This window comes from Pelobates fuscus, chromosome 8 (assembly GCF_036172605.1).
Source record: "Pelobates fuscus isolate aPelFus1 chromosome 8, aPelFus1.pri, whole genome shotgun sequence".
Lineage (NCBI taxonomy): Eukaryota > Metazoa > Chordata > Amphibia > Anura > Pelobatidae > Pelobates > Pelobates fuscus.
Window position 1 is genome coordinate 130,550,315 of NC_086324.1, and position 11,673 is coordinate 130,561,987.

At 37.4% G+C, this 11,673-nt stretch overlaps 1 protein-coding gene across 1 annotated transcript in view; it reads right to left on the bottom strand.

The window, feature by feature from the left end:
* Positions 1 to 11,673, bottom strand: part of LOC134571298 (multidrug resistance-associated protein 1-like) — a 111,734-nt gene that overhangs the window by 18,033 nt on the left and 82,028 nt on the right. The window contains exons 20-28 of the mRNA XM_063429474.1: positions 11,434 to 11,620; positions 10,134 to 10,206; positions 9,948 to 10,041; positions 9,445 to 9,652; positions 6,640 to 6,950; positions 5,546 to 5,745; positions 3,655 to 3,781; positions 1,793 to 1,894; positions 525 to 671 (exon numbers count right to left, since the gene is read on the bottom strand). Coding sequence (XP_063285544.1) covers positions 525 to 671; positions 1,793 to 1,894; positions 3,655 to 3,781; positions 5,546 to 5,745; positions 6,640 to 6,950; positions 9,445 to 9,652; positions 9,948 to 10,041; positions 10,134 to 10,206; positions 11,434 to 11,620 — 1,449 coding nt within the window. The remainder of the gene's footprint in view (positions 1 to 524; positions 672 to 1,792; positions 1,895 to 3,654; positions 3,782 to 5,545; positions 5,746 to 6,639; positions 6,951 to 9,444; positions 9,653 to 9,947; positions 10,042 to 10,133; positions 10,207 to 11,433; positions 11,621 to 11,673) is intronic.

Below are 11,673 nucleotides of genomic sequence, written 5' to 3' on the forward strand. Positions count from 1 at the left end.
GGTCTACAACTTGCTGAGGTAAAGATAAGATACCCAGCCTGCAGTTACAATTAGCAGTTAAACATGCCAACCATGGAAAGTATGTCTTTCCCGCATACAGCTATAGAGCTCAATCCGAAATAGGATCAGTCCTCACAGAAGAAAAATAAATAAATTACCATGAATAACAAAGCACATGGCAAACAAACATATACACAAAGCTATACAATAAATAAATGAACGTTAAGCCCTTTTGGTATCCCTTTAACCCCTTAAGGACCAAACTTCTGGAATAAAAGGGAATCATGACATGTCACGTGTCTTTAAGGGGTTAATGGTATAGAAAAAAACAAGACATGATGTGTCCTAATTATTTAGGTCAAAATAAATTGAGCTGTACTACCCAGTTAAATATGGACAATTCATCTATTTGTATTGATTCAAATATATATACCAGCATGAACATATTAAAAAATGTATGACACTTTATGGTTTAAAACTTAGACATACAACAATGTAAACCAATATAATACCAATTCACAAACCTTTTCTCCTGGCTGGAAAACTGCAGTTACATTCCTCAGAGCAAAGTCTAGGTCTTTCCTATACTTCAAACCATAATTCTGGAATTCAATTCTACCAGCACTTGGCCAGTTATCGAGTTCAGAAGCGTGATCTGAAGTCCACTGAGCCTAGAGAAAATTATGAGTGATATATACTTTGGTTAGTCCATGAAGACAAAAATGATTAATCAGATTGCAGTAACACATCACATGATAGAAAGAGAGAAGATACATAATAATGATGTATAATGGAAAAATAATATAAATTAGGAATCCCGGAGACATCATAAAGCACAACACCAAAGGCTGAATATTTTATGGATGTATCTAAAATCCTGAGATAGCATGTTTCTTATAATACAGGTTTTACCAGCATGTTACTTTTAGATCACATAACTTGTTTATTTTGTTTTTTATTTTTCTTCTTCTGTATTTTTGTTCCACAGCAGCTAGAGTACCACAGATGGCCTGTCCTCGCCATTCAATCATTGGAATGGAACACATATAGAAGCAAATATACACTCATACACACATTTATTGGGATTCCCATTCAGGTTGTAGTCACAAATCCTGACAAGCTGCAGCCATTCCACCTCTACCTCTCTGCTCACTGAAATATCAGAGGAGGTGCTAGGGGGGAAAAAGAAGCTAGGTCTCTCTTACCTGAACCACTTGCACAGAATGTGGATGACGAGAAAGCAAGATTATTGACAGCAACTTTAAAGGGGTTTAACTCCCTGCATTAATGTATCTTGAATGGAATTTAGGCCCCACTTTACGCAGGAACATCATGTCTTACGCAATACAATAAGTGATAGACCTCATGTTACATAAGGAAGTTGATGCAATGAGTGGCCTATTAAAAACACGTTAAATGAACAACCCAAACACCATGACCACTGTTCAACTCACTGCTATGGTTATGTATCCAGGAGTGCCCACTTTAGGGGTCCACCAGGCTCCAATCCTTTTCTCGACTACATACTATACATCCTATGGAGATTCAGATGCTCCTAAGGAGGAGCTTTCATTGGCTATGCTCAGTTTAGTCATACAATGCAGGGCTTTCTCATTGGCTGAAATAGTCAGTCAATGAGAAAGCCCTGCACTGCCAGGCTTAGATCAGATAGAGAGCCTCCAGCACTCCATAGGAAGTAATGGAAGCAGTGAGTAGTGTCGTTGACTCCCGAACTGGGGTGGGGAAAGGATCTTTTTAATTGTGAAGATGGCAAATATATCTAGAGACATACCTCTGGTTCAGCATCACAATACTCCTTTACCCGCTCCACAGCTACTGAATTGGTTTCCAAGTCAGTCGCAGTATGAACCGCCTCTTTTAAAACACTGGTCAGCTGAAAAGACAAACAATGGAGTTATTAGTAGGTATTTAATTTCCTTGCCAACATGGGTTAATGGGTTAAATCCCCACTCAGCAGGACAGGAAGTATCAATTTAAAAATCTTAATAAATGCTCCTCCTTCTGTAAAAGTCTCAGTCTTTTATTCCCCCTGTCCTCCAGCAACTAGGTTTCCTGCCTCAGGTAAGTCAACAAGCAACAATAGATTCAAATTCACCTGTGTGCAGATAGAAAACACACTTAGTGGATAATTAGTGAAAAGACACAAAAAAATACGCTTAATTAACTTCAACCTGAAGAAGTTCACCAGTGAACGAAACGCGTAGGGCTTGTTCTTAGTGTTTAGAGTATTTTTTAGTTATTGTAATTTCTATCTGGCTTTCCTGCCCCTCTGGACCCTGTTACTGGGATTCTTTTTCATCTGAGCTTGATGTGCCTATTTGACACTTCTATCTTGTAAGTGTATCTGAAAATAAAGTGTGTCAATTTTTACTTGGATACTCTGCACTATTATTTATCTTTTTCCTCCTATGCATGCTATTGATGTTCCACAAGTCCTGAAGTCAATACATCATTACTCATGATATGCCTTCAATCAAACTGGTTTTGTGAGTGCAATAGTTTGCCTCAGATAAGTGCATCAGAAGTTTAGTATAAGCAAGGGGGATATGGCTGAACCTTCATGGCATGGACATAATCCGTTCGTAGGAAAGTTATCAGTCTATGTATGGGAGTTGTGGTATTTTGTTTGGAGGTTTAGTACTTTTATCAAGTAGAGAATATCCCCATTTACTCATTTTCATACATTGGGTCTGGACTCTGGGCTCTACTGCTTATTCATATGTATCTTATTAACAGAACCCAGATAATGATTTGATTTTTCTTTGACTTGCTAATGAGATCTAGGGAGCTTCAGATACTGTTGCACTGTTTTATGAGATCTACAAAGCTTGGTATCCTATTGTACTTCTTTTCACATGCTGTACTTGAGTTTCAAGAGTTTTTCAGAATAACATATATAGTTGAGTTTTAATTTTTGAATAGCTCTTGCTGTTTGTTGAGAAATCTTTCTCCAGATAAGGAATGAAGATTCCATCATTCATCAGACCTCACTCTACCTGGGAAATGGCAACATCTTGGGTATCTGTTACCATGGGAAAACAAAAAGTGTAGGGCTGCTACCTGGGATTCAGAGTCTACTTTTTACAAGGAATTACTAACTAGATATTCCTAAGGATAAAGGTTCTAAGTTTGGGTCCAGTGTTCTATCCTCCATATCCTCTTAACGCTTTGAATACACCTAATCTCTGCAATACACTTATGTCTCCCTTCTTGACTTGGGTTTCCCCATTAGCGATGCCGCCATGTTGGCCAGAAAATAGAAAATACTTACTGGAAATATCTTTTCTAAGCTATTTCCATGGTAGCATCAACTGTCCACCCTTCAGTGGAGGCTTTTTAACAAGACGGAGGCTTCTACAGATGGTTGGGAATTAGTGATGCTGCCAAGGAAATGGCCAGGAAAAGAATACAAGTATGGGTTACAATGTTCCTATATATTTATTCTAATTTGCGCAGTATTTTTTAATTTTTTTTTACTTCTATAAAATATATCTCGGACAACATGCATTTCATTTTCTGTTAATGCTTTCATTTTTGCATGGATGCTGGCAGAAAACAACTTTTGCACCGATTAGTATGTTCAGCTGGTATTTATAATATGTTATTGGCTTCAACAACAAAAAAAATACTTACCCGTAATGAATTCACCACAGCTAGGCCAACAAGTCCAGGTGTAATGCTCTCTCTGAATAGTACACCTACAACAGCCACTATGAATACTATGAAATTACTTAGCAGGTCACAGCGTACACTCAGCCACCTAAAAAAAATAACATGACAAAGTTGATCTTAACATAACTGCACATAACACTATCACATGTTAATTACAGCATCTGTAGAGCAATTGCTGTTTTTAACGAACATTAAACGAACTTATAACCCACGTTATGCTCTATATATTATGCCCCCTCTTCTTCATACAATTTGGTTCCTTCATACAAATTGGCAACTTGCAGCAAGTTACCGGTACATGTAGAATTCAAAACATAGACTAACATATAATCAATAAAATGGTTTAATCAAGCCATGTGTCCCAGGTTTTGCGTAATGAGGGAAAAGTATTATGAAAAGTGGCAGTTAATTTATCCTTCAGATAGTTATCTTCTATTTTAGCAGTGGCTTCCCTAATTGTAGGGAGTGTGTCCCTCAACAAGGCAGCATGGGGTCCAATTTAAATGGTCTCTGGAAGAAGTGTACCAAGATGTGCCTTACTGCTTCAACTGGGGGTCACCCGAAGGGGAGACCACCAAAAGAGCATGCACATTTCCTGGTGGCCACAGATTCTCCAGCATAAATCTGTGGAAGTCTTATCGGTTTTGAATAAATTAACCGGGTTGTATATCAGCAAAAAAGTATTTTATATATCTGCTCCCGAGATGTGACACAAATAGAAACCTTGGCAGTTGCCTCCCAGATACCCTCGTAAGAGTCACCATGCTACATGCCAAAACTATATTTGTTTTGGCATAACCTTGATACAACATATTTAGATCTGTAGACTTTATTAAAGCTGTATAAATAAATTCTTAATAAGAACATTGGTGAGGGATTCAGTTTTAATTGATTTTAAAAACAGACTAGACTTTGAAAATCAATATTGTAAGAATCTAATTTTCAGCAATTCTGAAAAAAACAAAAAAAAACCCCAAAAATAAAACCCCAACAACATCCAAACAAAAATGTGAACTAATCCCGAAGCAACGGAAAGACCCAATGGCTGGTTGCTTTTCGATTAGAGGTCAACTATTTGCCGCTAGTGCTGACAGCAGGCAGATAGATAAATACTGCCTATGGGGGGAAACTATGATACACACATTTGTACAAGGGAGGTTTTTATGCCTCCCCAATGTCCCCACTCACCATGGTGTGAGTGCAGGCATGTCTGCTAAACAGCAAAGAGCCAGACTAGCGACTGGGAAGCTACTGAACACATTGGATGGGGGCTATCATTCAGACAATTTAAAGTGGAGGGGACATAGTGCCACCACGGCGGGGCATTAATTTAACAATAATAAGGCAGTAGGAAACTGCGTAGTTAATCCCCCATGCCTAGCGTGTGGAGACAAAAATTAAAATTAATGGGGGGGGGGGGGAGGGGAAGACTCTGGACAGTGACATGTTCTTTAAATTAAAGCCTCCACTCAATGCACAATCACTAGTGTATGATTACAGAGAGAAGCCACTGGCTGCTCTAAGTTTAGCCATGTCTTGTTCATTCAGTTCTCATTTTTTCCTAAAAATTGCTGCTGAACTGAAAAGACACATCCCCCAACGTCTGTTGCACACTGATTTTTCCATAGCTCACTATCAGTGTGTAGATTGCCAACAGAGAATGTGAGAGAGTTAGAAAGGAAAATAAATATTTAAAAATTCTCCTGACAATAGCCTAACCCTGCACAAGCCCTAGTCAAAATGATTTATGTTGCTATGGTGACAAATCTATATGTCAATTGATATTTGTGATACTGTTATAGAACACAGGCATCTTTCCACATTTTAGATGCAATATTTATTTTTTACTTACCGATTAGCAACAAAGCTGGAAAAATAGAAGCGCTGAGTGGTGTTTAGCCGGAGATTGCTCTCTTGTATGAAGCGTTCTTGTTCTTTAAAAGCTCTGATGACATTAACGCCTTGCAAGGTTTCATTAAAATGGGTGTAGAGAGGGGATTTACTCACAGAATCCAGGCGTTTCAGCTGGCGGGATGTGGCTACATAAAATCTCTTTAGAGGAGGAATATAGTGTGAAATGGAAATGTTTTCTGTGTTGCGTTTTTAAAAAAATATATATTTTTTTATTTAAAGGATTCCTCCAAGCACCAAGAATACTTCAGTGTTTTGAAAAGGTCATAGTGTTTTAGTAAGAAACTCTATACTACTGAAACACAATATTTTATGTTGTTGCCAATGGTGTAACTCCATCTCCAGCAGTCTTGTTATCATTCTGTACACAGAGGCACATTCATTAGCCGAGATTGTTTGTGAATTAATGGCAGGATTGGAAGTTCTGCAGAAGCCGAATGCCATTCAGCTGACATGAGAGGAGACTCTGTGCATGGCTTTACCCAGGTCCCACAGCAGGGAACGGGACCAGTGTACTACTTGCATACAACCAAGAAAGTTGACTGTGGAGGTTCCAATGCTTAGAGAAACCCTTTAAATCTTGAATTTAACATTACAGTCTTTCGTGCTGGTTGTATTTTAACTACCAGTGTCTGTGGGGTGGGTAACATAATAGGTTTGCTGTGAACAAGCCCAATCAATAGATAATCAGCACAAATACATGAAGCCAATGAGCAATACGTTTAAAACATATTTAAAACTTCTGATCGTGTCCCATAAAAGGCACCTGGGTCTTAATTATCAGTATTGTTTTAAAAAGCTGCTCATTATGAATTTGAATATTAGTGACATTTGTTCTGCAAATGAGAAAAACAACATACATAATGAAGGAATAGAGATTCCAATATTTAACCTCTGAACATGTTTGATCAGTTACATATATGTTATACCGGTACACCCATGTGGTACGCTACATGCCTTAGTTTCAATGTAACCAAGTATCTACAACAGATTATTTTATGGTAAGTGATGGAAATGTGAGTTAAATCCACTTACCTGAAGAAAGAAATACAACAATCCTAGAGGTATGAAAGCTACAGCCGCAAGCGGTGTGGCCAGGGCAATGACCAACAGAATCTCCACTATGGTCAGAGTCATTATTAAAAACATCATCAGTATCTGGGGCACTATATTGTCTATAGTATCCATTTCTTTGGAAAATCGGTTAGTCAAGTTTCCACTTGGTGTCTTTTCAAAAAAGCTTAGAGGACACCGGAGGACGCTGTAGAGTAATCTTGTGTGCAGTTTACGAGAGACAGACACTCCACCAATTATAATGGAGGCAGATGCAGCAAAAATCCCAACAGCTGAAAAGAAAAAGAGTGACATTTAAACATACATACTATTTTTTACAGCCAAAATCAGAAATAGAATCATTTAACCCCTTAAGGACACATGACGTGTGTGACACGTCATTATTCCCTTTTATTCCAGAAGTTTGGTCCTTAAGGGGTTAAACACTGGTCTTGTAAATAAAGCCCCATCAGACACCACCCTATAATGGCGCTCCTTGTTGGTATTCTAACTAAATCAGTATTTTCTTTTAATTGGAATTACTAACAAGGTCTTATTTTTCAGTATTAGCTAACCACATAAAAAAAATAAAAAAAAAAAATAATAATAATAATAATAAATCACACGAACCATACTTTAGTGATACCTAGGGCTGGGCAAAAACTAAAATTTAGTCTAAGTGGAGTCTGTGCCAATTAAAGTTCCAAATGCCGAATGTTTCTCCATGTGACAATGTCTGTGAATATGGCTACCATTGAAGGGTACTAGATATAAACTGGTGGCTGCTCTAAAGTGGAAGTAAAGTTTATTAATAGCTGCGTCATAACATTATTTATCGCTATGTGATAAAGAAGTCAGTGAACTATGCTGGCGTTATTGTAAATATTGTAAATAGCGAAGAAGTGGGATTCTATAGCAGTTCAGAAATCTAGTGTGATGATGCGCATAAGGAGTTCATTCAAACGTTTACACCCTTTTTAGAAGAGGTAAAATAACCCTGGTAAACAGTTATATTCATATTTTAAACCATAACATTTTTTTAAGGAAATGCAATTAGGTAGACCGGCATTTACATATAAGAAATGATTGAGAAATCTAAGCACCACAACCACCAGAGTTCATTACAGTGGTTATAGTGCTTTGAGTCTTTGGGTGCTGTCCCTGGTTTTCTGTAAGATCAGTTTGGATAAAGCCAAATGTTTTCAGATTATCATTGCCATACAAATTGGAAGGAGTAGCACTTCATAACAAGGGAATATATTTTCCACAACATTGTTGTGGCTCCAGAAAGCCTGTTATGGGTACTTTTTTTATTTGGCAAATAACTCCCAAAAAAATAATAGGCTGAGTGCCCCTTTAAGTGTAGGAATCAGTTTAAAAAACAAAACAAAAACCCACACAAATAATTAAATAAATAATATTACAAACTGAAAATATACATACTTAGGTTAAAAAAAAAACCTCTGCGACAATTAGGTCCCAAACCTGCATGCCCCATGTGTCCCCGGTATATATAACTTGTAGCCGCGACGCCCATAAAGAGCTCGGAAGTAAATGTATGCTCAAGCTACCGGGGTGCACCTCACGGTGGCACCAAACCTGTGCTGAGGGACATGGCACACAGTAGGCAATTTAGTTACAGCGACACTATACATTACACAGCAACACCTATGAGGCTGTAGGCCTAGCCACCTACAACAAATGCTACTACGAGCTCCTGATACTGACATAGCTAATTTATATCAGTTAAACACCTAGCAAACCTAAGCCAATATGCAAAATGTACAACCCTCACATTATACGAGAAGTTAAACCGAACCCCATACGAAACTACACTACCTATAGGCGTGATGGGCTACAAGAACTTAACCTAATTTACTAAGGCTGTCGAACAGGTTATCCCTATATGTATTCTCATTAAAAAAAGTGCTGTTTGATCTATTACGCCATACTGTCAGCATGTTGTGAAAATGCATGCAGCAGCGTGGCCCTGTATGCCTGTTGCTCTTTCATGCATAATAATATGTTGCAATATTGTTCCCTAACTGTTAAACGTTCATCATTAGTTCCTTATAATGTTAACATGCCTACAGGCATATATAGACCAACTTCTATGACGTACACTCACATAATCCTGCAATGCTCAACATTTCTGTTTTATAATGTGTTAAACATAAAAATGTGCTGAAACAGCAAAACGAAGCAAGTGATAGCTTATGAAGGTTAATATCATGTGTATTCTGCTTCATTGTGTTATATGCATGTTCTTGCACTCGTTATTGTGACGGTGCAAGATGACTTGTCCACTTTTGCACAATAAAAAAAAAAACCTTGGTTAAAAAAAAATGTTAAAATAACAAAAACAAATAATTTATATTTGCAAGCCCGGAACGCTATTTCAAGGTGGTTAATGATGCAGCTATGATGATGTCAGAGATGGAGTAACACCTCCAGCAGTAGAAGTGTCAATCTCTGAAGTTAATCTACAGACTCCAGGAACCATGACAACTTCAAATCACTGAAGTGGTCAAGGTGCTTGGAGTAGCCCTTTGGTTTCAGTATGGCTACTGTCGGTCGCCATGGCCGAAATTAATAATTTTGACAGCATTTTTAATTGGTGTTGCCCTATGTAGTGTATCCTATCTTTAAGAAATCCACAACCCTAATTAACTCCCTAATCTACCTCAGATAAAAAAAAAGAAAAACAAACAAAAGCTATATCATAAGTGCTTCCCTTAATACAAAACCCATATGAAAAGAAATATGCAAAAATAAAATTATCCTTACCTTGCAAAATCCCCAAAAAGCTGTATACCCCAAGTCGCATGTTTTTGTTTTGCTGAGTTCCATTAATCACGGGATCATCAGCCCACAATCCAATCCAGTAGTTATGACCTAATGCAGCTACTTGTTGGATGATGAAAAATATAGCACTGAAGATAAGGTACCATTTCCCCATCATCTTCAGATAGTCCAAATACACTGATAGTTTAACCTGAAAATAACACAGTGTTATATTTTAGCTTTTAATAAGTGGAAAACAAATTTTTCTATGCCTCATGGTTTGTTTTTGTTTTAATTCTTTAGAATAATAGAGGAGAGGCAAATACACCACCAAGTTAAATAAATACTAACAAATATGTTGGATAAATGTACCAGTGAATTTTATGTTGAATCTTGTCACCAATGGCTGGCTTGCAACATAGGACTTGGAATTTTGAGCCCTGGTGTAGGGTGTCCATTCATTATGTGCAGTATATTGCATATTTGATGTATATTTTCAGTCTTACCCTTCCAGTGAGAGCAACATCTGCCTCCGTTAGTTTCCCATCACCTATATTATCCTCTATTTCTATATCATCAATCTCTGGGTGTAATTCCTTCCTGCAGAAACGAATACATATTTATCAAGTTATTAACCAGATACTGTTTTATGCTCAAGAACTAACCATGAAAGCTCAAACATCATCGATTACCTTGCAGCATAATCACCAGCTGCCTTCTTGGTTCCATTCTTACATTTCACTCCTTGCACAGCTTCACTAGTTTCTGTTGACAAAATAAGCAGAAAATAAAAAGAGCAGTACATGATCACTGTACTTTTAAAGCAGCTCTGTTGATTGATAAAGATACAATTATTATTATTATTTATAAAATACCAATTAATTTGGCAGTGCTGTACAATGGGTGGACATGCAAACAATTTAATAATAGACACATTGTAAAAACGATCACATTTAGTTAATAGCAAAGTCATTTTTCCCTTTACCATTTTGAATGTCACAATTCAATGCCATGAAGGTAAAAGCTTGGTCAAAATTTGAAAGAGGTTACACATTTCTTCCTGGCAAATTAATTGTAATAGTTTAATCCTTGGATGTATGGAACTCACTTCCCTCCTCCGTTAAATGCTCACCCAGTCTCCACTCCTTCAAAAAATCATTAAAAAACCACTTCTTCATAAAAGCGTATCAATTAAACTGTTAACAGCTCCCGACTGATTCCTCTCTTGCAACTGTCATTAGTCAAATACTATCCTTACCTTTTGTCACTTTACCCCCCTCCCTCTAGCATGTAAGCTCATTGAGTAGGGTCCTCAACCCCTCTGTCCCTGTGTGTCCAACTTGTCTGGTTACAACTACATGTCTGTTCGTCCACCCACTGTAAAGCGCTGCGGAATTTGTTGGCGCTATATAAATAATAACATAATAATAATAATAATACATCATGCCCCTGTTGTCTCTCTTTATGAAGCCCTAGCTACAACTCCCCTTTGACTCACACAGCCACCATGAAAAAATTGGTGTCATTTTCAATCAGATCTTATAGCACAGCGTGATAATTGAACTTTAATACAAACATGAAGTTCCTTAAAACTCTAGAAGGGTATTAAAAGAACAGGAAATAAACAATTCTAAATTAAGACTGTGCAATAAAGGAAGTTTAAAAATAAGATCTCTCTCTACAGGAAGCATGTAGGGAGGTTGTATAAGACACAGTCAGGGGAGGTGTGGCCAGGGCTGCATAAATAAAGTGATTTAACTTCAAAATGGCAAATAATTGAGGATTGAGACTGCAGGGGCATGATCTATAAACAAAAACTGCTTCATTAGGCTTTTTAAAGATGTTTTGGTATTTGAAGTGTCCTTTTAACATACATCTATAATTTTATAATTCTGTAAGGTATTTTGTGATTAATTGAAAAGATGAACACAAGATTACTGCACAATTGTCACAATTTAAGGAAAAAAAATAGACACTGTCTAGGTTACTTGCCTTCTGATTTTTCTTCTTCGTCCTGCTCTGAATTAGAAGCATACGTCTGGAGGAATTCAGCAAATGAACCATTTCTCTGTAGAAGCTCATAGTAAGAACCAACTTCTGAGATTCGTCCTTCAGACAGAACAATAATCTTGTCCATTTGTGGCAGGAAGCTGACCCCATGAGTTACCAGAATACGGGTCTGCAGAAACACATGCATATGAGCCTACTATTTCCATACATGTTAAATCCATT